This window comes from Aspergillus ambiguus, assembly GCF_047715705.1.
Source record: "Aspergillus ambiguus strain CBS 117.58 unplaced genomic scaffold BDV59scaffold_9, whole genome shotgun sequence".
In the NCBI taxonomy this organism is placed as follows: domain Eukaryota; kingdom Fungi; phylum Ascomycota; class Eurotiomycetes; order Eurotiales; family Aspergillaceae; genus Aspergillus; species Aspergillus ambiguus.
Genome location: NW_027395522.1, coordinates 116,611 through 138,660, shown reverse-complemented (window position 1 = coordinate 138,660; position 22,050 = coordinate 116,611). Strand labels below are relative to the sequence as shown.

The window sequence follows — 22,050 nt, the reverse complement described above, 5'->3', positions numbered from 1 at the left end:
ATACAGTAAAAAAGCATTCCTATAGTATGGACTCACGGAGTTTGGAGCCTCCCGGAACTGTCCAGATTGAAGGTAGATTTATCAAGACCGCTGCCCATGCGTGAAAACTAATGAAGTAAAGAATGGAGCACCATAGTGCTGCAACCACCACCGTCGGACGACCCTGATGATCCACTGGTAAGTGGCTAGACGTGTGGAACAACAGACCAGAATGAGTACTGATGAAGGTGTCCGCTTGATTTACGATAGAATTGGTCGAAGTCAAGAAAGACAGTCAATTTCACACTTGTCCTCCTATTCACGCTCTTCACCTTTTCCCTGGTTGATATTGGGACAGTTGCATGGGGTCCAATGAATGAGGAACTCGGAATCTCATTCGAAAACATGAACAACTCATTCGCAGCAAATCTCGCGGGTCTCGGAGTATGCTGTATCTTTGCCGTTCCGCTCGCCCAGAAGTATGGCCGGCGCCCAGTCTATCTTGTTAGCTTACTGGTGCAAATAGCAGGATCCATCTGGCAGGCTAAGGTCATGAGCGCATGGGAGCTTATTGTCTCTAACGTCGTGACAGGAATTGCGGGCGCAGTCAGCGAGGTTATGGTGCAAATGACTGTTAATGACCTGTTTTTTGTTCACCAAAGAGGACGAGCCAACGGCATATATTTAGTCATGGTGTCGATGGGGGCATACGTTGCACTTGTACCCGCAGGTTTCATTACAATCTCTCAGGGATGGCGGTGGATCTGGTGGTGGTGTGTCATCCTAATATGTTCGACATTTGTCCTATTTGCGTTTTTTTACGAGGAATCGAAGTATGCCGTGGCATTTGTTGGACAAGGGATGCCCAAAGAATCAGCCGAGAATACTAATAAGTCGAAGTCACCACTGCCAGAGGACGTTTATCAAACTGTTCGACAGAAGAAGAGCTATAAACAGCGCCTGGCTCTGGCAACAACAACAGATACACCAATCCTGCAGCATATAGTCCAGCCGTTCCATCTACTATTTACCTTCCCAGCGGTCTCTTACACGTCCATTATATATGGCTCTTTGCTATGTTGGTTTTCCGTTCTTGCCACGACGCAGTCGACCTACCTCCTCGAGTCGCCGTACAATTTCTCCGCAGCAGGGGTCGGACTATTCAACCTAGCTACCTTCATTGGAACGGTGCTTGGGAGTATCGTAGGGGGGCCAATTAGTGACTGGTGGATTGTACGCCAGGCTAAGGTAAATAACGGAATTTATGAGCCTGAGATGCGCCTTTGGGTATTGTTACCTAGAATTATACTATGTCCAGGTGGGATATTGATTTTTGGGCTGTGTATGGCACGGGTAAGGCTTGTCCCCTAGGAGGAAGTAGAATATAAGTCGACTGTGACGATAACGTGATATGCTAGGGCTTACCGTGGATTGTTGTGGCCGTGGGCGCTGCAGTATTCGGCTTTGCGTTTACTCTACTGGCTGATGTATCGCTGTCCTATCTAATGGACTGTTATCAGGATGTGAGTTACATGTAGTAAGTTATGCGATGCTGGAGAAATTGGCTAATGATAAGAAGATGGTTGGCGATGCCTTTGTCGCTGTAACATTTATCCGCAACGGATTGTCGATGATTTTCGTTTTTTGTCTTAGCCCCTGGATTGCAGCGACGGGTTTGGAGAATATGTTCATTGCTGTTGCATGTATCGCTTTGGCTATCAATTCCATTACTATCCCGATGATAATATGGGGCAAGAAGGCAAGAAGGGCTACGGCTGCACGGTATCGGATTTTGGCGCAGTCACGACGACACCAATTCCGATGAGCGATAGCTCCTCGGACGCATTAGTATTGGTATTATAAACTGGACCAATATTGATACGGGAAGCCAAGGGGCTTTATACGTAACAAGGCATCCCTTGCGTCGCACCCCTGCATTAAACAGCGAGTCGCCCTCATGGACATTGCCAGTGTAGTTCTGAAATGATCCTATCGAGCAAAACTTTTCGCTTCTCTACTTCTTCCTTTATTTTTTATTCCTTATATACATATTTATTGCATTGTATTTATTTATTCTTTTCTAAAGAAACTTCAAGGGGATCGGGTTCAAGGTTTGTTTGTGTCTGAGATGATATGGACACATCTAGAACCATCGTATTCTCTCACTGGTCTCTTGCCCGGTAACACGAGGCGAGAAACATTTGCGGAACACTGCACCATCATGCAGTCTAGATGCCAAAAGCCCTTATGACAAAAGCTGGAGTTATTACTGCTTGCTATACCATCCTTACGATGGCATACCCCGCATTGGTGCATTGAGAGCATGCTGGCTCCCAATCAGGAAACATCAAGGCATTATGACAGCGACCCACCGGCAATTCTAAGCGACATAGAAATCATACATATGAGCTCTGCCTTCCTTGCAAATCCACTGCTTCGTGGAACAAAACAGGGAAAGCACGGATATGCACCTGATACCTCGGAAGACACTCCATTCTCGCAACATTAGGTCCAAGCGGGACTCGCCGGACAAAGAAAAGCTTGGTACAAATCAAAAACACACCTACCGTCACGCAGAAAGAATCCTTATCAGCAACATTCAAGCAACGCAATAGTTATGTCGGATCAAACCTCTACCCTATGTCACGAAATTTATTGTGCGAAAAACACCCCCGTAGGGGATACGGTTACCCCCACTATCAAGTCCGAGGGTACAAAAGTTACGCTCATGCCATCAGACCAAAAAGCATATGTCAAAACAATCAGGGTGTGGGAGAAATTACTTTCTGACAGGCGCGGTGATGGTATTCTGGGTATCAGTGTCACTTGGACCAACGATGAGGAGAAATGCGCAGGACGTTGCGAAGGGCTAGCTACAAAAAAGTTTGATTTCGAAAAGGGGGAGAAAATCCAGATCTTGTATGTTTATGCAGATGACCGCGTGGATGGGTTTTGGTTTGTTACAGATGCGCAAAAGTCTTTCTTCCCCGGAAAATCGAGCACGCGGTACGACATGACAAATTTAGGAAATGGCATATTGGTCGGACTCGAAGGTATTGTTGCTGCGGATGAGATGGGGTTCTCGTCACTGGGCGCCAACTTTCGACAGATTACGTAGGTTGGTGATGGCTGGACTATACATACATGTTTCGGGATTTTATTAATACAAAGTCTGCAACTTTCGTACATGTTCTCCGGTTGTGATGGTTGTTCATATGAAATTAAAGCAGCCCAAAGAAGATATATTCTTATGCTTATGAACAGGTGGCCAAGCTCAGAGGACTGAAAAGATCTATGTTGTTTTCACGTTCACCACAGGTCCCTTGTACTCGTTTCGTCCCTTGGCAAAGTACATGAACACGCTGATTATGAGGACCCCAGAAAACAAGACAACGTTCCAGTTGAAATTTGTCCGAGTAACTGGAACTTCACTGGGCCAGAAGGACCAGAACAAAGCAAAGATCACGTATAGAAGGGCTACCACATTTACGCAGATTCCGTAGCGCCCTAGGCTCCACCGTCGAGCAGGCAGCGTCTCGGCATAGTACAACTTCCGATATATCACGCAGGTGATCGACACTGCGTAGGCCCACATCAATGCTGCCACATTGAGTGAAATGATAGCATTGAAAGCAGTGTCTGATCCAATATTGATAAGTGAGAGAAGACCGCTGATCACGCATGAAAGCCCGATGGAGTTTACCGGGAGTTTGCTTTTCTGGTCAATAGTTGCAATCCAGGTGGAGAATGGCAAGCCCTTATCCCGAGCAAATGCGTATGTCTGTCGAGCAGTTGATGCATTGAAAAGGATGTTGCTGAATATAACCGGTATCAGTATAATTGCTGTTAGTCCTTTGACCCCAGCTGGCGAGACTGCTTGTTTGAACACATAGATAAACGGAAAGCCGCTTGGGTCGTTCAACGCATTATTCACGGAAGGCATGGCAAATAAGAGGGTGCTTATTATTATGAAAGCGAGAATGCCATTGATGACAAAGCCCCAGAACATTGCAAGTGGGACATAGCGACCTGCGTTGCGGACCTCTTCCGACATGTGTGCCGTGGCGTCAGAACTGAGAGACCGATATATAGCCGAAACCTGGCCGATAAGTAGAGCGAGGCCAATTTTGTCCCATCCAGCAGATACCTGAAACTCCGTGAATACAGACTTGGCATTCTGGCATGGCGCCATTGTCCAGAGCACGATCACGGTTGCTACCCAGGAGAGGATGTGTAGGACGAGAAGGATATTTTGAATCGGTGATACGTATTTGCCCGCGTAAACGTTAAAGAGAAAAATTAGTATAATCATAGAAAACACTAAGAGCGTGGCTCTCCAGTTCTGAGGGCGATAATGTTCATTTCCCACCGAGATTAGCGCTTGAATGACAGTTCCGGTCAAGAAAGAGCCAGATGCCGCTCCAGCCTGCCATGCTAAAACTGACATCCAGCCTATCGTAATTCATGACTATGTTAATCGATTGGAGTAGACAGGATCTGGGAGACTCTACCAGTGATATAACTCAGGACGCGTTGATAACGAGGTGATGCGAACTCCGAGACCCAGTGGTATTGGCAGCCAGATGTAGGAGCCCTGGGTTGAGCTTGTGAGATGAAGACATATTTGACTAGGATTTATATCACTTACATAGACGCCATCTCCGACAAAGAGGCTATGATAAAGCAAAAGCCAGTAAAAGTCCACATGTATGTCCACAACAGACCAGCCATTCCGCCGTTATCTAGAGCTTGGGTGTTTGAACTACCCATAAACGGTTGAGCCCAGCGGTTTTGCTTGACGCAAGGAAGGGGTATTATAATCAAAAAAGCAGGCTGAGAGTAACAAGCTTACATCAGAAGGAATTCCCAGGTGGCTTGAAGAACTGATGCAAAGCTTAATGCTGCCAAGGGCCGGAGATTTCTCTAGAGTGCGCGATATGAATAAATATGTCATTGAAATATTGAATAAAACATCAAATACCTTGAGTTCCTGTAATTTACCCATTCGGCTCATATCATTCTCATCGTATTCTGTTTCCATGTCGTGGACATATGTGCCAATGTCCTGCACGTCTGATGGAGCATCAAGTTCATGAGGAGCGTTTGTTTTCGTTAATGAAATCTCAACAAGCGGCATTATTGATCACGTTGTAATTTTTGCAAGAATGAGAGCTCATGTAGAAAGGATATGTGTAGATAGGATGACGGGAGGCCAGGGCGAGGTTGGAAAGGTCAGGAAGAAATGTTTGGAATCGGGAATGCTCAGCCGTGCGAATTCGCCGCCTATAGGAGAGATTATGCAAGGCGACGCCTTACCGCTTTCTGAAAAAGTGCATGTGCTTTATTATACCTATTTCAATCGATACTAGTTTGTTTCTAACCGGGGTTTGCTACACAAGTACAGGGCGGCTAACCGAGCACCAAACGTTTATAACTACAAGCTTCCTTACTCCAAAAGGGTAGTGGCTATAGGGATTCCCAGCGCCCAAATTATGTATGTTCCCCTTCTAGTGTGATTATTACCTAAAAATTCGTTCTCTCATCTGAAATATAACTAACAATAAATTGGTGGTTGGTAGACTGATTCCCCTTTCCATAGCCCATCTATTCCTTCTCCAAAAGCAGTTCAAGTCCATGGGTGCATTTTTGGTTGGTGCCTACGCCACAGCTACTTCAGAGATACACTTAGCCTTTATTGTTGTCATATTAACGACGCCATCGCTGAAGATTTTCATAGCGGTATACGAGGAAGACCATGGCCTCGCGTATACTGAGGTGCCATTGTTAAGAATATCGACGTTTTGGTGACTCACGAACGGGTCAAACTAGGAGATTCGCAGCAACTGGACAACAGAGGAAGCTGTGGGACAAACTTTTTTTGGCACGTTAAGCCAGATTGTGCGAATACATGTGTTATGGGGATGATGTCGTTGGCCTATTCTACCTGAAATTTATGGTTTCGATGGTCTGACCCCTCGCTAGTTGAAGCATGATCCCGATTGTAAAGATAAATCATATATCAATCAATAATAACCCATCACATCGCTATGTAGGTCCTTGACATGCGATATTCCCTTTAGGTTTGACATCATACGCTCATACAGAGCGCCAATATCACTGAAGGGGGCTACCTTGTCCATGTTTCTTCAATACAACGAATACCCTCCAGGTGGTTCACTGGTTAACTGGCTTTCGAAATCCACCAATTTTGCGGTAAGTGCATCTCAGACATTTTATGTTTCCTGGTACCTTTAGTAATGTCTGATGGATCACTCCATTGTGTGGAGAACCCCGAGCCTATTCATGGACAGTGTAGAATGTCGGGGAGACCGTGACACTAAAACGTATCAGGAATTAGCCCCCTCACGACAAACCCCACCCGCATAGAGACTCGGCCACTAAACACAGGGAGCTGACTCACTCAAATCCGAGAATTTCAAGATTGACTAGCCTCCGTATACCCAAGGTGCGTACGAATCGTTAAAACCATGGCCGAAAGAGGATCAGAGCTTTACTTCCCTTCGGGAAATATTCCTATCCGCTTCTTCAAGGCATGCCGACGGTGCAGGAAGCAGAAAATGCGCTGCGATGCGCGCTCCCAGGTCCCTTGCTCACGTTGTCGTTCGACCGGCCGAGACTGTATCTTGGATCCAATCGAAGGAGGTACTCGACGGCGTACTGGGAGACATAGATCTCCGCCACTTGAACATACAAGGTATAGTTCCTGATACCCAAACCAATATATATCCGTTGGCTACAGATTTAAATAATTGAATAGATCACAGAGCGTCCGACATGGCTCAGAAGCCACGGCGCCAAGAGACCTGCAGTATTCCCCGGCTTCAGGTAGGGATGTTCCGCTGGAGGCATCGATTGAAAACTTCTCCGGTCTCGTATCAGGACGAGATTCACGTGCCTCGCAAGGCCGTGACCATCCTGGGCCAGAGTCTCAGGAGCTGAGTCCAAATGACATGATTGCACCTGTTTCTGTAGTTCATTCCATGTCCGTGAATTTATTAGGGTCAAACAGCGTGTGTGATTCGGTCCTGATATGGAAGTCCGCGTCTTGCTAATTCATGCGGAGATCTTTATGGAAAATACTGCCGAAGTTGACCCGAAGAAGGACATCATCGCCCGTGGCATTATTAGCGAAGAGAATGCCAGAGTTATGTACGAACGGTAGGCTGTGACCACATATGAAGCTCTAAGGAGCATATGCTCATACTATTGCCTTCTAGGTTTATTGGAGGAAGCAAAAACTTTCTGGGCCTCTTTGATCCCATACGCGACACATTTGACTCTATTCGATCGCGATCATTATTCTGCTTCTCGGTGATTATCTATCTCGCTAGTCGTGCTATGATCGACCTGCGCAGCGATACACATCTTCAACGCGTCCTCCAGGATGAGGCACAAAGACTGGCGGAAGACAGTTTTTTTGAGCGCCCGACAAAGGTAGAGACAGTCCAGGGTATGGTCCTGCTTGCTGCATACTCTGAGAAAACATGGTTTTCAACTGCGTTAATCCTCCGCACTGCACTTGACTCTGGCTTGGAGAGGTCACTGGATAGACTTCTGTCTCAGGAATCAGTACCACGAAGCTCGCTCTCTGCGTCTCTAGAAGAGCGAATGTTGGTATGGCAGACAAGGACATGGTTAATCAGCTTCACCCTCGAATTAGACGTTGCGTCCGGCACTGGTCGTAAGTCCCGCATTGATGAAGTAAACATCACCAAGCTGCGCAAATTCCTCGAGTATCCCCTTTCACTTCCTTGCGATATGAGAACAGTATCCATCATTGAGATTCACCAGTTACGAGGTTAATATAGTTCCCACGTTTCAAGTACTTGTGCTAATGTTCTAGCAGGGTGTTTCCGACAGCTCATAGAGAATTGTCGGACAATCGATGAAATTGTCAAAATAGAGTTACCCTCAATCATGTCAAGGCTGCATAGTTGGTGGGTTACATGGGATGAGATCCATGAAAGTTCGTCCTTTTATCTATTCAGAAGGTTGTACTCTGCGTATGAGATGCTAATCGATTTTAATAATACAGACAATGGCTTCCACGCAGGGGCATTTCAACGGTGTAGTCTGAAACTCATGCTAAATTACGGACGAATATTCGTTCTTTGTGCCTCTTTAGCTCGAATCCAAAAATTGCAGTCTACTACACCAGAGTCTGACAAACAGGAGCAGGATGTGCTGAATCTCTGGAAGTCGCTCGTCAGCACTATAATGGACCAACTAGCCTTTCTAATCACCGAAACCTCATATCGTTGTCAGTTTCCATGGGCCCCAACGTACCCAGCTCTGACTGTGGCCTTTGTCAGTAAGTTTACCCCTAGCTTTGGATCATCTGGGGGTTCTAATAAAGCAAGCAACGTTTGCATTACGTATTGCGCGCTGGCGTCCCAACCTCATCGACCAACAGTTACTACTAGAAAGAGCACAGCAAATATGTGATTATCTGAGACAGCCTCCTTACCCAGACATTCATCGAACGGTTTCCATTTTTGTTACATATGCTCGAGCTCTGATTGCCCATCAACAACCGCACACTGGCCAGAACACAGTGATGACTGACATGAATGAAAGTGATAGTATTGGCTCATCAGCACCAGAGGCCAGTATGACCAATCTCGCACCCTCTGCGGCACTGCCGGGGCTAGATGATCCTAGCCACAGAGGTGGTCCTGCTATATACCAGGGGGTTGAAAAAGGGATGGACTCCACAAATGGCAGTGATAAACCTACAGCCTCGAGGCCACCGTTGCCTAAAATTCCTGCTGCTGTCGAAGTTCCCAATTGGACACTGTCTAATCCTATCGCGGACTCCTTTGGCCTTTTCGAAGAGGAGCAAAACGACATCTTTGATTTCCTCCCTGTGATGCCGTCGATGCCATGACGTACAGAATAGGGCTCTTGTGTACAATAGATATACATCTAGATTACTAAGCTAGTCTTCGGATTGCGATCGATGGTGATAATTAATTTGTACAAATTGCTATGGTATGTGGCGGTGGTAGAAAAGCAAGATCCTGCCCAGCGTACGCGTAAGAGCTGAGGAACCATTATCCCTAGGATTCGATAGTTGAGTACATAAGGATAATTCCGAGAATTAAGTTTAATGGCGATCCTCAGAATCCGGTTGCAGATCACGTTCCGGTTCCTGATCGGGTCCGCGTGTGGGCATTTTGCATGTCCGGAGCCGGTACGGGGCCGGTCTCCCACATCGGCCCTCTAACTATATGGCACACAGTCATTGGTAAACGTACACATGAATATCCGCCCAAACTGGTTTATTGCTTGTAGGATATTAGGCCAGGCCGTTCGATGGATATCGTGCAGCGTGACTCACGTAGATTTTGTCCTGAAGCGGGGTTCTAGGGAAACAATACATATTTGTTGTCGCTGCCGCTAGCCCACGAGAAATCGGTTGAGGAATGTCTCCAAGACACACGTCTCATAATAGCCCATCTGTTTCCGTTTTGGGATTAAATATGACGACCAAGGCTGTTGCGCCCCCTACTCCCCACAGTACTCCTGCCAATCCTTCAGGTGTGATCGACTGCTCATGCATTGCTTGCGTACCCTGATTGCTAATCAGTTTCATATATTAGGGCGGCAATACGGGTCTTTCAGAGAAGCTGACCACCAGCAAGGTAAAAGCCAGACAATCACAATGGCTCAGGAAGGGTATAGACTGGTGAAGTTATCAGAGAGCCAAGTTCTCGTCGAATTTGACGATGGCTCGAGCAAGAACCCATCCAAGTGGGCATTCGTAAGTTCCATGAAACCTGAACACTGAGTGCATCGTCGCTGACGTTGTTTGATGGAATATATAGCGCCGAAAGTTATACATTGCAATTGTTTCCCTACTGCTCGTTCTCAGTGGTGGCATAACTTCCTCTCTGCCCAGTAATTCCGTCGAGTCTACTATGCGTGATTTGAATATACAGGGTGACATGAACAAAGTCTTACCGACGGCTATGTTCCTCATCGGATACATGGTTGGTCCTATTGTATTTAGTCCACTCAGCGAGACCATCGGGCGCAGGCCAGTTTTGCTCTGGACTTATACTGTCTTCGTTTTGGCATCTTTAGGCACGGCCTTGGCGCCGGACTGGAAGTCGCTCCTGGTGTTTCGTTTGATATGCGGAACTGCAGGATCAGCCCCCCAAACGGTGGTAGGTGGCGTGTATGCCGACCTGTTTTCAGATGCTCGTATGAGAGGCCGAATGATGGCTGCGTACATGTCTGTATGTACTTGAGCAATAGACTGGCCTACAAGGGCTTGTACACTGACATCACGCCAGGCAACAAGCTTTGGACCTATACTAGGACCGATAATCTCAGGATGTGTCATCCCTGAAAATTGGCGTTGGTCTTATCGAATCGTCACAATATTTTATGGATGCGTGTGGATTGCTCTGACATTCATCTCCGGTATGATTGTTCCTTCCCAATACTTGAAGATAGGCTTGCTGACTATGGTTCCTGGTAGAAACATTCGGACCCTACATTTTAAAAAAGGAAGCCGATCGCCTAAGAAAGGTATCCAATTCAAATGGCTATGTCACTAGGCAGGAGTTAACATCCGCCGGCTTCAAAGTTGAAGCAATCCAAATTTTGACCCGACCAGTTACTATGCTAGTCTATGAGCCTGTCGTACTATTCAGTTCGATTTACCTAGCTTATGCATATGGTCTGATATTCTTCTCATTTCAGGCCTATCCGATTGTGTTTGAAGGTATTTATTACTCTCCTATTCCTCACTGGAGCACCCAGAAACTAGCAGCTTGTATTATGGGGAGATCCGGTAGTGTTGACCGAAGATGCCAGGGACCTATAACTTCTCTGTCCAGGCAACAGCACTTGCATTCATAGCTAGTACGTTACTATCATGCGGATATTTGAACAGTCTCTCTCACTAACACTTCTCCAGTTGGCATTGGAGCTTCGTCATCTGGATTTTTCTCTCTCTTCTACGACACGTTCTATGAAAAAGCAAAGTCCAAAGGCAAGATGTGGACATCCCGGGCAGAGTTTCAGCGTCTCCCAACAGGGTGCGTTGGTGGTCCGTGTCTCACAATCGGATTATTCTGGCTCGGATGGAGTGCCCAACCGCACGTCCATTGGATTGCCCCTGTCCTCTCGGGGGTATTCTTCGGTTTCGGTTATCAGATCATCTTCATTTCCCTGCAGACATATATTGCTGATGTATACAGAATTTATGCTGCGAGTGCACTGGCAGCATCCGTGATCACAAGAAGTATTGTGGGAGCTGTCCTGCCGCTGGCGGCTGACCCTTTATATGAGGCGCTGGGAGTGGGATGGGGCACCTCAGTAATTGGGTTTGCGAGTTTGGCCTGCCTTCCAATTCCGTTCAGCTTTCTATATTTCGGTCATTGGATGAGGAAGAAGAGTCCGTTCTGTCAACGGCTGGCGGAGAGGGGTGTGGGTGTCTAACAGGTGGAAGCGGATCGATGATGAGAAATCTTTCATGGTATAAGACAGACTAATTTGCTTCGATACATAGGTTAGTATCTTATATAGAGTTATATAGCATTCCAGTAAATAATAATAAACTCGACATGCCCATCTGTCTCCGCCGTTCAAGCGTTCATTGTACGGCATACGCCTGGTAAACCGACTACTGTGGAATACCATGGTCAGCTTGCTTACGCAATATCTATCCATGGCGCGCAGAGCCTCAACATGGATGACTTTCCGGTGGATCTGGATGGAGTGCGTTCGCCCATGGCCCACTCCAAAGGTTGAATACTCCATAGTACATCAGACACCTATTGGCGGAGAATGAGTAACCGCACAAGGCATCATGGGGCTACTCTGGGCAGCAGAACAAGCAACACACTAAAATATCTCCCGTCTCTATCGTTCCCCTCTTTTTACTGTGGCGGAAACCCCTGGCCTATCGGGTCTTATTGGTTGATGCATAACGCACTATCCAGCGTCCAGATCGGACAGCATCGGATACTAGCAAGGCTGACAGCCACTGAGCCACTGAATGACTCAGAGGGGCTGTTACTCAGGGATCAGCACTTCGACAGGAAACGCTGGAGCCACTAAGGATAACGCGGGGCTAAAGCAGTCATCGCCTCACAGGCAACCACGATGCATCGCCACTATTTGCATGGCCTTGGCGCTGCAATCAGCCCGAGCTAGAGCGTCTGGCACCGGGTGGTGATATGACTCCAGCTTGTGGCATATATTGACGCGGCTCTCCCGGTCGCATCAGGATTCTGGTTTTATCCATGGTTTTCCTGGTTTCTCCCTATCCCCCCCGTGACCGTGAAGGTCGTTTGCGCTTATCTTCAACGAACGACGTCTGATCTGATTGTCTTCCCGACCGGCAGATCACTATGGCGCTTATCGACCTCCCCACCGAGCTCCTCCTCGGGGTATGGGAGTACCTCGAGGAGGAATACGATATGAATAGATTTGTGCGATCTTGCCGGCGGTTCTACAGCAGCTTTAACAATCACCTCTACCGCCATAACGTGTGTTTTTCCGGACAAGCCATCCCCTGGGCGGCCGAGCATGGACGGCATGATACGCTGCAGAAGCTGTTAGATCAGGGCGCTGGGCAGATCATCGAATACGATGAATGGCCACTGTTTACTGCTGCTGAGCATGGGCAGGAAGTAATCGTGCAAATGCTCCTGAAGGCCGGCAACACGCCTGATATGAAGGACGACCGGGGGGTAACCGCGTTGTTTCACGCTGCAAAGGGCGGCCATACAGCGATTATTAAATTACTGCTCGACCGGGGAGCTGATATCAACGTCCTTGATCATAATGACCAGTCCCCGCTGCGATGGGCTGCCAGATACAATCACCCGGACGCAGTGACTGTGTTGTTGGAAAACGGGGCGCTCCCTGACCGGGTTGAGGATGACTACACTCAACTAATATACGCAGCCAAGAGCGGCAACCACGAAATTGTGAAAATACTGCTCAGCTGGACTAAAGCCATCGACGCCCAGGACCCCCGCTATCAACAAACCGCTCTCATGTGGGCTGCAGAGAACTCCAACAAGAAAGCATTCGATGTGCTCTTGAAAGCCGGTGCCAACATTCATATTACAGACAACGGAGGTCTAACCGCCCTATCCTTTGCCGTCAAAGCAGGACACAAAAGGATCGCTGCGTCGCTTCTTCAGAACGGAGCTGACCCGGAAGTGCCGGCGAGCGGTGATCAGTCTTGCTTAGCGAAAGCAGTACAGGAAGGTAGCCTGAAAGCAGTAAAGCTACTTCTGCAAAAGGGCGCAGCTCCAGACAAAAAGGGCGACAGGATGAAGCGAACGCCATTGTCATGGGCAGCAGAATACAACGAGCATATTGTTCTCCGATATCTCCTTGAGACTCAACAGGTGGATACCGAGGCCCGCGATAGAGATGGAATGACCCCTCTATCATGGGCTGCTAGAGAAGGATGCTTCAAAACCGTGATAACTCTACTGGAGCACGGTGCTTCTCCACATACGACGGACGATGACGGACTGACACCGCTGGCTTGGGCAGTAAAACGTCACCAGTGTCGCGTGGCTAGGCATCTAATGCAGCACTGTGGAGCTGACCCGAACACAGTCGACCGACACCATAAAACACCACTGTATCATGCCGTGAATCAGCAAGCCGTTTCTTTGGTACGGGCTCTTCTGAAGGGCGGCGCAGACCCGACTATCAGCGACCGCAATGGCCGTACCCCACTCAGCTTGGCCGCGGAACATGGATATACTAAGATCGCCTTGATGCTGCTAGATGATTGTACTCCGCGTGGTACATGGAGCAGCCGCTATCATCCTATGCCTGATGAAACAGAATGCCCCTGTCCTTCGGGACGATTCATCCGCGCAGGCCGTGGTCGGGGCATAGACAACCCAGACAGGTTCGGCCGCACACCCCTCTTCTTTGCTACCCTACACGCACATGAGGACATAGTGAGAGCGCTTCTAAGCAGAGGAAGCGCTGCCATTGAAGCGCCCACCGCAGCCGGCCGAACTCCCCTCTCAGTAGCAAGGGAACACAAAGATGCGGCGATTGATGCAAAGAGATTTTACACCTTGCAGTATATTTGGCAGTGGTTCCAATATCCATGTGAGGCCAATGTCGATGCCAGCCGCATCGCACAGGCAGCAAGGCTGCCAGTAGAGCCAGACGAAGACGACTATCCGTGGTGTGACAACTGCGATGTCAGGTTCTTCCCATACGACTCTATGTTCCACTGCGACTGTAATGGGGACAATTATGATTTGTGTGCAGAGTGTTTGGGCGATGGGATAAAATGTCTAGATGAGACACACGTTCCTGAGAAAAGGCCAATCGGCTGGCGCACATAGGCTCTGCACTGTAATGTTATATAATATTATGAATGATATGAATAAGGTATTGATGAATCTGGCAACTATAGACAATGATTCCTCGTTTCCCTCATTGGATAATACTTCGCTGGGCAAGTGAAGTCTTGCCTCAAACTCGTATTTGTTCAATGCTTCACCACCATATACATTCCCTGCACATTGGTGTCACGTTTTCTGATGCTTGATGCTACTTCGGATGTATTGATGAAGCAACCCATTCCTTATATTCCCAAAACTTGATAGGGTATCCTATCAAGATATCTGTAAGTCTTACGGTGACGGGAGCTTTCCGATCGATGACCTTTACTAAAATTTGGCTGGGGATATTACGAGTCGTTATTGAGCGGTTGGCACACCACAACATATAAATATAGTTTCGGAGTGCTACTAAATCGAATTGCCCTTGGAATGTATATCTGGCCTTAGACAGATACTTAACAGTTGCAATACAAGCTAAAAGAAAAATTTAGGGATAAAAGCGCCAGGATCCTCGATTGCCTAATTCCTGGCACTAGGACCTACGCACGGCGTACGTTACTATGGCACTTAGTTTCTAGGAAGCCCTCAGTTGACCGGCCATGAGGCTGGGCTATAATCTAAACCGTAAAATCATCCCTACCAAAGCAACGTTGCCTGGGCTGTCAAGCAACTCTCCGTCGTATGCGCGAGTCGCGCGAGAAGGATGAGCCCTTCACCATCGACCCGCAATCCGGTAGACTATGAACGATGATTGGCTCTCTGATCCAAACACCGGCACCCTTGGCAGCCTGGCATAGCCATAGACAATACGAGAAATTGTTACTCGTCGACAGGAATGGCAAATTGAGCGAGGCTTATGCAGACCCTTGTCCCTTATGTAACTGCAATTCGTCCACGCACCCCAAAACCAACCTCTTTCGGGGATTGACGGGAAGCCATTGGCAGAGGGAGCGAAGTGAAGGACCCCGGCTGATGAGCCAAAGCCTGGCGGATAGCGCTGACGGTGGATTGGTTTGCTTGTCCCGAGGCGAAAATTGCAATTTAAATTGCATTGCTCTTAAATGGTAGCAGCGCGACCCATCTACCTCCACCTCTCCTTTTTTTACCTGGGCTGTTGCGATACTCACAGAATGCGAGGTTCAATATTCCTCGCCTCTTTTCTGTTTCTTTCTCCAGTCTTAACGTCCACTTGCTACTGGCCGAGTGGTAAAGTCGCACCTAATAATTGGCTACCATGTCCAGGTAGCAAGCACTGCTGTGCAGAGACAGAGGCCTGTCTTTCTAATGGTCTCTGTGTTGCTGGGAAGTACATGACAGTCTATCGCGGAGCGTGCACGGACGATTCGTGGCCTATATCGGAATGCCCTCGCGTCTGCTATGAAGGTAAGGCAGTGCGAGTGCTGTCTTCATTCGCAAAGTACCATGATTGGTCCTTTATTGTTTGATTTCCAAGGCTGATATGAATATTCATTACTGCAGAGATTGCCGATCAATGGGCCAATCTCTATCCCTGTCCTAGCAACAATAATGAAGTGTTCACCTGTGGAACTAGTGGCTGGTCCTCTGCTGTCTGCGAAGCACAGTTGGGCAACTATACTTGGGTCAGTGGTAATGTCACGGTGGCCCAGCTGGGAGTCGCCAGTTCATCGACAACGTCTTCCTCCGCAACTACCTCCTCTGCAACGTCATTCCAGCCAACAGAATCTTCGACTTCGACTTCTACAGCTAGTTGTTCGGCTTCCTCCGCCACCATGAAGACAGGACTCGGGGTCGGACTTGGACTCGGTGTGCCCCTGCTGCTGGCACTGGCTGGTTTTGTCTGGCTTTACGTGCACACTCAGCGTAAAATTCAATCTCTGCAGCAGAAGTTGATTGAGCAGCGTGCTGTGTATCAAGGTCCACTAGGAGACTATGCTGTTCCCCCTCCTCAAGAGCTGGGCTCCGGAAAACAAAGCCTGCCCCAAATGCAATCTAATTACCGATCGGAATTGGCCTAGGATCTCGGCGAGACTTGTGTTGTAATACGTACTTGAGGATGAACCTGATTTATGGCAAAGCTAGACGGTCTTGGATTCCATCAAGTGCCGTGATTATGCGTTCTGATATGGTAGTAGTCCATTACCAAGGGCCTAGCATCCAAGGCGCAAGCCGGAACGAGGAAGCTAACGACGACGCACCCCAGAAAAATCCCCGTATTATGATCAACGTCAGTCAAGTTTCTCCGAGTTACCACCCGAAAATCAAGATGAAATACCTTCCCGATGTTGACGGCCATTTCTTCAGCGCCGCTATGGTACCTCCTGTTCACCTCGCTGCCAATCAAGGCAACAATATACAACGAAGTGGCACGACTCCCGACTAATCCCATGGGTGCATTTCATCCCAATGGACCCTAATTACATGGATATTTACGGAATCATGGAGTGTCTCATTGGCTTCGAGGCTCAACCTGGCCACGAACCTGTAGACGGAAAGAGCTGGGCGGAAGAAGTATTACGAAGAGAGAATATGCATATCTATGTTTATCGGCTTCTTCTCGAATACGCTCGCATTTGTGACGACCGCCCGGACGTTCTGGGATACGTTGATGATCTCCGATAATTCCCATGCTGCATATACCAACCCAACATAATACCTCTCCATATCATGTTTTGCATAGTGATGGTGTTGACGTATAGGATCCCACAATCTGCTAATAGGATAATTTCTATGTTTCTTCCAATATAATATAGCTCATTTTTAAGCTTTTTGCCACAATCCTATGGGTTTCCATAGGCGGAAAGCGGAGGAACAACGCCTAATATGCTCAAAATACAGTGTGGGTAAATACAATTAATTTGGTCTCTACTTTGCGATTCATTGTGTTCCCGGTGACCAATTTACAGAGAGCCGTAACGAGAGCCGGATCACCAACGACGGATGGCACCAAATCCAGTGCCTGGTATATGTTAAAGAATTGCTTAGTTAGTACTGTGCTGTATTCGTATTGAGACATCATACACAATTTGTATACTTCTTGCCCTCATTTTACGAAAAGGTCATGCAGCGTTTTGACCTGAAATCTTCTGCTTCCTAAAGCCCACTGTGGCCCGCACATCCGCCCACAAACCAGATGATATATCCCGCAAGGCACCCGCACTTTCAACCTTTAAAAATTTTAGTACTGGAGTGAAAGAAAAAAGATGGAGGCTGTGGGGATAGTGAAGAAGGCTTACCACTGGGTATACAACGCATATCAGGACACTAGCCCAGATCCATATGAGCGAGACGACAACCCAACCAGTAAAGAACGGCTTATTATAGATGTATTGCGTGCCGAAGAGAGAAAAAGGCACTAACACTACTGCGATAAGGACAAATACAGCATTCGCTGTCCATGCAAACCGCTCAGCCTTCTCCACCAGCAAGGGGTCCATGGGCTCTATCTGTTTAGATTCAAGGAAGTCGACGATTTCATTTTTGGTCGGGTGCTCAGATTCACTGGTGGGGGAGTGAAACACCTCGTTAATACCGGAACGGGTTGTTTTCTTTTCCTCTTGGTTTGCTGGAGTTGGACTTTCGATCCTGTCAGGACCCACTGCAGTGCCATTAACCATGCTCGAGAGCTCCATGTGCGCAGGGTCCGTCGAAACATGTTTACCAGGAAACATAAAACTTAAAACAACAGAAGAGATGATTCCCACCCCGAAAGATGCCAGGTTACCTGCAACTGCGTTGGTCTCGTTTCCTGTTGACTCAACGCTGATTTCGCCGGAGCGTTTCCAGGTCGTCGTGAACCAGACCACCATACCGCATATGAGCCCAATCCACGGCGATAGGATTGCAGCAGTAGTAGACATGCGGTCCCATAACAGGATGAAGCCAACGGGAACGGAAGCGCCCCCAACAATAACACCGAGAATGGTCAACACCCACGTGAGACTAAGCCCCACGGCATTGAGAATACAGCAAAAGGCAGCCAAAACCAGAGCAAATACAATAATACCCCAGTGACTGACGCGCACCAGAGTGGCAGAGCTTGCTTGAGGATGGAAATAAGTCTTGTAAACGTCAAAGGTAAGCAAAGAAGATACGGCGATCAACTCGGCGGAGGTCGAGCTAGTCACAGCCATGAAGAGTAGAATAAGCATCAATACTGCACCTCCACTCCCCAGCAGGGTTATGGCTGTTGCAGGTGCTGAGAGGCCCGCGGATACTTGTTCTGCCGATAGTGGATTTGGATACGTAGGGAAAGCCGGATTGTTGGTCAAAGCTGCACAGCCCAAGCCCATGGCGGTAGCAAAACCAAATGGAATCCCTGATATTTTTTGAATTATTACTTGCTCTGAATGGGTAGGGTGTATATCTGTACACTTACCATACCAGGCAATACCGCCAAGCATGTATGCTTTCACTGCTGTTTCCGGTCTGGATGCAATGGCACGCTGCCAATATGCTTGGTCTAGCCAGACAGTTGTGAATCCGGAAACAAACAGATCAACAGCAAAAATCAAGCCACCAACTGAATGGAAAGCTAAATAAGAACCATCTGTATTCCGCTCAATGGGCATGTTCTTGGAGGCCTCCTGTAGGAGGTCATAGAGCTTTGCCGGGCTGCCAACCACATCACTAGTCGCTGATATTAGGAAGCCAAATATTAAAATGGCGATGAACAGTATCACAGTGTGAGTATAGTCTGCGATGAAAGTTGACCGTAACCCTCCAGCAATAACATAGGCTGCTACAACGGCGGGTATGAGAAAATTCGCGACGTATACATTCATTCCGGTAAGTGCCTCCACCACTTGCGCCCCGCCAAGTACAAGACATGCCCCGACTAACATGTTTGTTGCGAGACCATTGTAGAGATAGGTAATGTGAGCAATCTTTCCGTGCCGAGCAAGGACAATTTCAGGCATTGTGTGAGCGCCCGGGGCATTTGCCTTGATTTTAACAGCGATAAGGGCAAAAAGAAGGATCTGGAGAGTGCCGGTTGCGCCATACCACATAGGCCCGCATACTCCGTAGCTATAGGCGAAGGTCGAACTGGTGAGTAGTGTTGCGGACCATGTCCAGGAGGATACTATGCCAGCGGAAATCAAACCTGGCTTGATTGAACGAGAAGCAGTATTGAACTCCTCAGCACGTAGCGTGGAGAAATCAGTGTATCGGTTTTGCAACCAAGTGAGACATAACATAAAGATAGCAAAGATTCCTCCAATGCCAATGACGATCCCATATCCTGCCCCAGCTGGAAGCACGCGAAGTTCGTCTCCCATAACTCCAGTTAAAATCAGAAGTACGATATAGTAAAACGGCAGGGCCGATAAAGAGCCCAGTATGCATCTACAAGACCCAGTGGGAATATAAATATTGCGCGGGGTTAATGATCCAGCTTACAGGCCGTATCAGTCCGTGACAGTCCGTGATAAGGCTGATCTGCAGAGCTTGATAAGAGACATTCATAGCTACGCGCAGAAGTTTATCATCTTTATGATCCAATTATATCTCATATGAAACCCCAGCTAACGGTATCAAGTATTATAGTTAGCCACTGAGATGTTAATGTTCTTCTTGATCTGGCGATAACACCATCCCGACGTACAATCCTGAAGTAAAATACCTTCCTCTTCGGGGAAGACGTATCGGGTTCACCCCATTTTTCAAACCCCGGGTAGCTTGGGTTACGTTTAACAGGTCAAGATCCGGCCAATCTCTATCAAAAGAGACATTCCTTGCTTGCGGAATAGACAGCCTTCTGAAAAAGCGTGTGGGATTGCTTACATGGAGGACCTTCTCTCCCGTTGTTCCTCGTGTCATCCCCACTCATTTCTCTGTCGCATGCTGATATCACCGAAAATGGGGCCCACTCAAATGATTGGTTCATGGCGGAAAAGCCGCCCGTGGCAATTGGCATTTGCGTGGAGGGTGGGGGGAGCGAAACCAGCTCAAGAAACCACAGAAACCTGGGTAAAGTCGTTTACAATGCCCACGCACTATCTGATGGTTCTTCCGTCATGTACTACTGTCCAGACATACACTTTTTGTTGCAACATTGATTTGTTCTCGCAGCATCATTCTACAGTTGGTTAACCAGTGATGGCCTCAAATGTATTGCAGCCGGCACATGATGTCGCTCAATCAGGCGTCACAAACGTGTTGTGGAGTATTATGAATGATTCATGGTGTCCAGCGACAAATCCCCAAGAATGCGTCAACATTGGAATAGCCGAAAACTTTCTAATGCATGCATGCCTCTTGAAATTTCTCTCTACGAAAAGTTGGATCTCCCACCAAAATATCTTACAATATGGAGGGGAGGCCATGGGTCATTGCGATTGAGACGGGCTATCGCTCAATTCCTGACCCGGCAACTTCACCCCGTCAAGCCTCTGGACGCCAATAAAGTCGTCGTGACAAATGGTGTAGCGACTGCTATCGAACAGATTCATGGTTTTTGGCAGATTCAGCAAAAGTATTTTCCTCGGGAAGCCCTACTATGGCTCTCTCATTCCACATTTTGCCCTGCGACCTGGATCGAATGTGGTTCCCGTGAAGTTCGGTGATAGTGACCCACTCAGCCTGCAGGCAGTTTACAAGTATGAAAAGGCTTTACTGGAGTTCCTGGCTGGCACAGACAAGAGAATTAAGGCGCTGATGCTTTGTCCCCCATAATCCATTGGGTCGGTGTTATCCAAAGGATGTGATTATCAGCCTCCTGCGGCTCTGTCAGAAGTATGGTGCTCACTTGATTAGTGATGACATATATGCATTGTCAGCATGGGAAAAGCCCCAGCGTCCATAGGTACCCACCGGCGGTTCCATTCGAGTCAGACCTGTCCATTGATCCCACTGGAATCATTGACCCCTGGCTTGTCCATGTACTATGGGGTATGAGCAAAGACTTTGGTGCAAATGGGCTTTGTCTTGGAGCAATTATTTCCCAGGGAAATTCAGAGCTCCATGTGGTACTGAAAGAGACTACAAGTTATACCATTCATCCGGAGTATCCGACTACTTGACCTCGCTTGTCTTGGCAAATGAAGCGTTCACCAACGAGTACATTAAGTTGAATAGGGCAAAGCTTTCTCGTCTTATAAATATGCAATGAAGTACTTCAAATATCGAGGCATCAACTATGCACCTGGCTGCAATGCTGCTCTTTTTCTCTCGGTATATTTGGGGAAGAGACACCGTGAGCTATATCCGGAGGATGACGACGATGAGGATATTAGTGAGAAGATGATGGGACGGTTCTTGACGCATAAAGTAACCAGGTTCACTCTTTGGATCAGAGAAGAGTGGGTGGTTCAGAATAGTATTCTCGCACTATGGGATTATCTGCATGGGAAGCTCTGCAGAGAATTGTCAAGGCCGTGGAAGCGTAGAAAAGAAAATCAAATTCAATGACTTAAAAGGAACTATCCGCTATGTTGTGATAATATACCTCGGCCTGTGTGATTCTGGACAGACAGAAAGGATAACGTGAAGTGGTAATAAGCAACACTGTTCAAAGTCTAGTGTAGGAAGGTAGGACGATATAGATCCATAATGAAGTAGCTTTGCCTTGATTAGGATATTGGATAACGATGTGAACATTTGAAATAGAGTGACATGATAGCACCAATATAGAGTCCATAAAGTGTACAGGGTCCACCGTAGCCCTTATGGACACGTAAAGTTAAATAGAACAAGAAATAGATCGAACGAACCAATCCCACTTCAT

The 22,050-nt window shown here is 47.6% G+C and overlaps 7 protein-coding genes across 7 annotated transcripts; 5 read left to right on the top strand and 2 right to left on the bottom strand.

Moving 5' to 3' along the window:
• Window positions 1-26: 26 nt before the first annotated feature.
• On the top strand, window positions 27-1,804 carry BDV59DRAFT_192182 (major facilitator superfamily domain-containing protein; the record flags this gene model as incomplete). The annotated part of the gene is made up of 5 exons (XM_073692011.1): window positions 27-72; window positions 122-177; window positions 250-1,212; window positions 1,398-1,502; window positions 1,559-1,804. The coding sequence occupies 5 exons, from the start codon at window positions 27-29 to the stop codon at window positions 1,802-1,804; spliced, it is 1,416 nt and encodes a 471-aa protein (XP_073549467.1).
• Window positions 1,805-3,232: 1,428 nt separating this feature from the next.
• Window positions 3,233-5,698, bottom strand: BDV59DRAFT_212039 (putative GABA permease; the record flags this gene model as incomplete). Its single annotated transcript, XM_073695939.1, has 7 exons — window positions 3,233-4,431; window positions 4,491-4,573; window positions 4,628-4,741; window positions 4,832-4,902; window positions 4,961-5,052; window positions 5,330-5,355; window positions 5,691-5,698. 7 exons carry the CDS (start codon window positions 5,696-5,698, stop codon window positions 3,272-3,274), a joined length of 1,554 nt encoding a protein of 517 aa, XP_073549466.1. The 3' UTR covers window positions 3,233-3,271.
• A 1,371-nt stretch (window positions 5,699-7,069) lies between these two features.
• Window positions 7,070-8,887, top strand: BDV59DRAFT_192180 (fungal specific transcription factor domain-containing protein; the record flags this gene model as incomplete). The annotated part of the gene is made up of 5 exons (XM_073692010.1): window positions 7,070-7,158; window positions 7,218-7,798; window positions 7,868-7,966; window positions 8,036-8,311; window positions 8,361-8,887. 5 exons carry the CDS (start codon window positions 7,070-7,072, stop codon window positions 8,885-8,887), a joined length of 1,572 nt encoding a protein of 523 aa, XP_073549465.1.
• Window positions 8,888-9,429: 542 nt separating this feature from the next.
• BDV59DRAFT_212036 (MFS transporter) lies at window positions 9,430-11,520 on the top strand. The gene is made up of 7 exons (XM_073695938.1): window positions 9,430-9,540; window positions 9,603-9,763; window positions 9,828-10,241; window positions 10,299-10,475; window positions 10,516-10,732; window positions 10,855-10,872; window positions 10,904-11,520. The coding sequence occupies exons 1-7, from the start codon at window positions 9,483-9,485 to the stop codon at window positions 11,449-11,451; spliced, it is 1,593 nt and encodes a 530-aa protein (XP_073549464.1). The 5' UTR covers window positions 9,430-9,482; the 3' UTR covers window positions 11,452-11,520.
• Window positions 11,521-15,430: 3,910 nt separating this feature from the next.
• Window positions 15,431-17,089, top strand: BDV59DRAFT_174833 (uncharacterized protein). Its single transcript, XM_073689143.1, has 3 exons — window positions 15,431-15,728; window positions 15,825-16,452; window positions 16,528-17,089. The coding sequence occupies exons 1-2, from the start codon at window positions 15,476-15,478 to the stop codon at window positions 16,340-16,342; spliced, it is 771 nt and encodes a 256-aa protein (XP_073549463.1). The 5' UTR covers window positions 15,431-15,475; the 3' UTR covers window positions 16,343-16,452; window positions 16,528-17,089.
• A 294-nt stretch (window positions 17,090-17,383) lies between these two features.
• On the bottom strand, window positions 17,384-19,603 carry BDV59DRAFT_192177 (sodium:solute symporter family protein; the record flags this gene model as incomplete). Its single annotated transcript, XM_073692009.1, has 3 exons — window positions 17,384-17,491; window positions 17,561-18,642; window positions 18,703-19,603. The coding sequence occupies 3 exons, from the start codon at window positions 19,601-19,603 to the stop codon at window positions 17,384-17,386; spliced, it is 2,091 nt and encodes a 696-aa protein (XP_073549462.1).
• An 820-nt stretch (window positions 19,604-20,423) lies between these two features.
• Window positions 20,424-21,956, top strand: BDV59DRAFT_192176 (uncharacterized protein; the record flags this gene model as incomplete). The annotated part of the gene is made up of 8 exons (XM_073692008.1): window positions 20,424-20,537; window positions 20,606-20,707; window positions 20,754-20,944; window positions 21,039-21,098; window positions 21,130-21,330; window positions 21,402-21,415; window positions 21,454-21,593; window positions 21,933-21,956. The coding sequence occupies 8 exons, from the start codon at window positions 20,424-20,426 to the stop codon at window positions 21,954-21,956; spliced, it is 846 nt and encodes a 281-aa protein (XP_073549461.1).
• Window positions 21,957-22,050: the final 94 nt, after the last annotated feature.

Bases quoted from the DNA above. Each gene is read 5' to 3' on its own strand.
- BDV59DRAFT_212036 (XM_073695938.1), top strand. From the start codon at position 9,483: ATGACGACCAAGGCTGTTGCGCCCCCTACTCCCCACAGTACTCCTGCC. The intron at 9,541-9,602 runs GTGTGATCGACT...TTCATATATTAG, and splicing joins TACTCCTGCCAATCCTTCAG to GGCGGCAATACGGGTCTTTC. The intron at 10,242-10,298 runs GTATGTACTTGA...ACATCACGCCAG, and splicing joins TGATGGCTGCGTACATGTCT to GCAACAAGCTTTGGACCTAT.
- BDV59DRAFT_174833 (XM_073689143.1), top strand. From the start codon at position 15,476: ATGCGAGGTTCAATATTCCTCGCCTCTTTTCTGTTTCTTTCTCCAGTC. The intron at 15,729-15,824 runs GTAAGGCAGTGC...TCATTACTGCAG, and splicing joins CCCTCGCGTCTGCTATGAAG to AGATTGCCGATCAATGGGCC.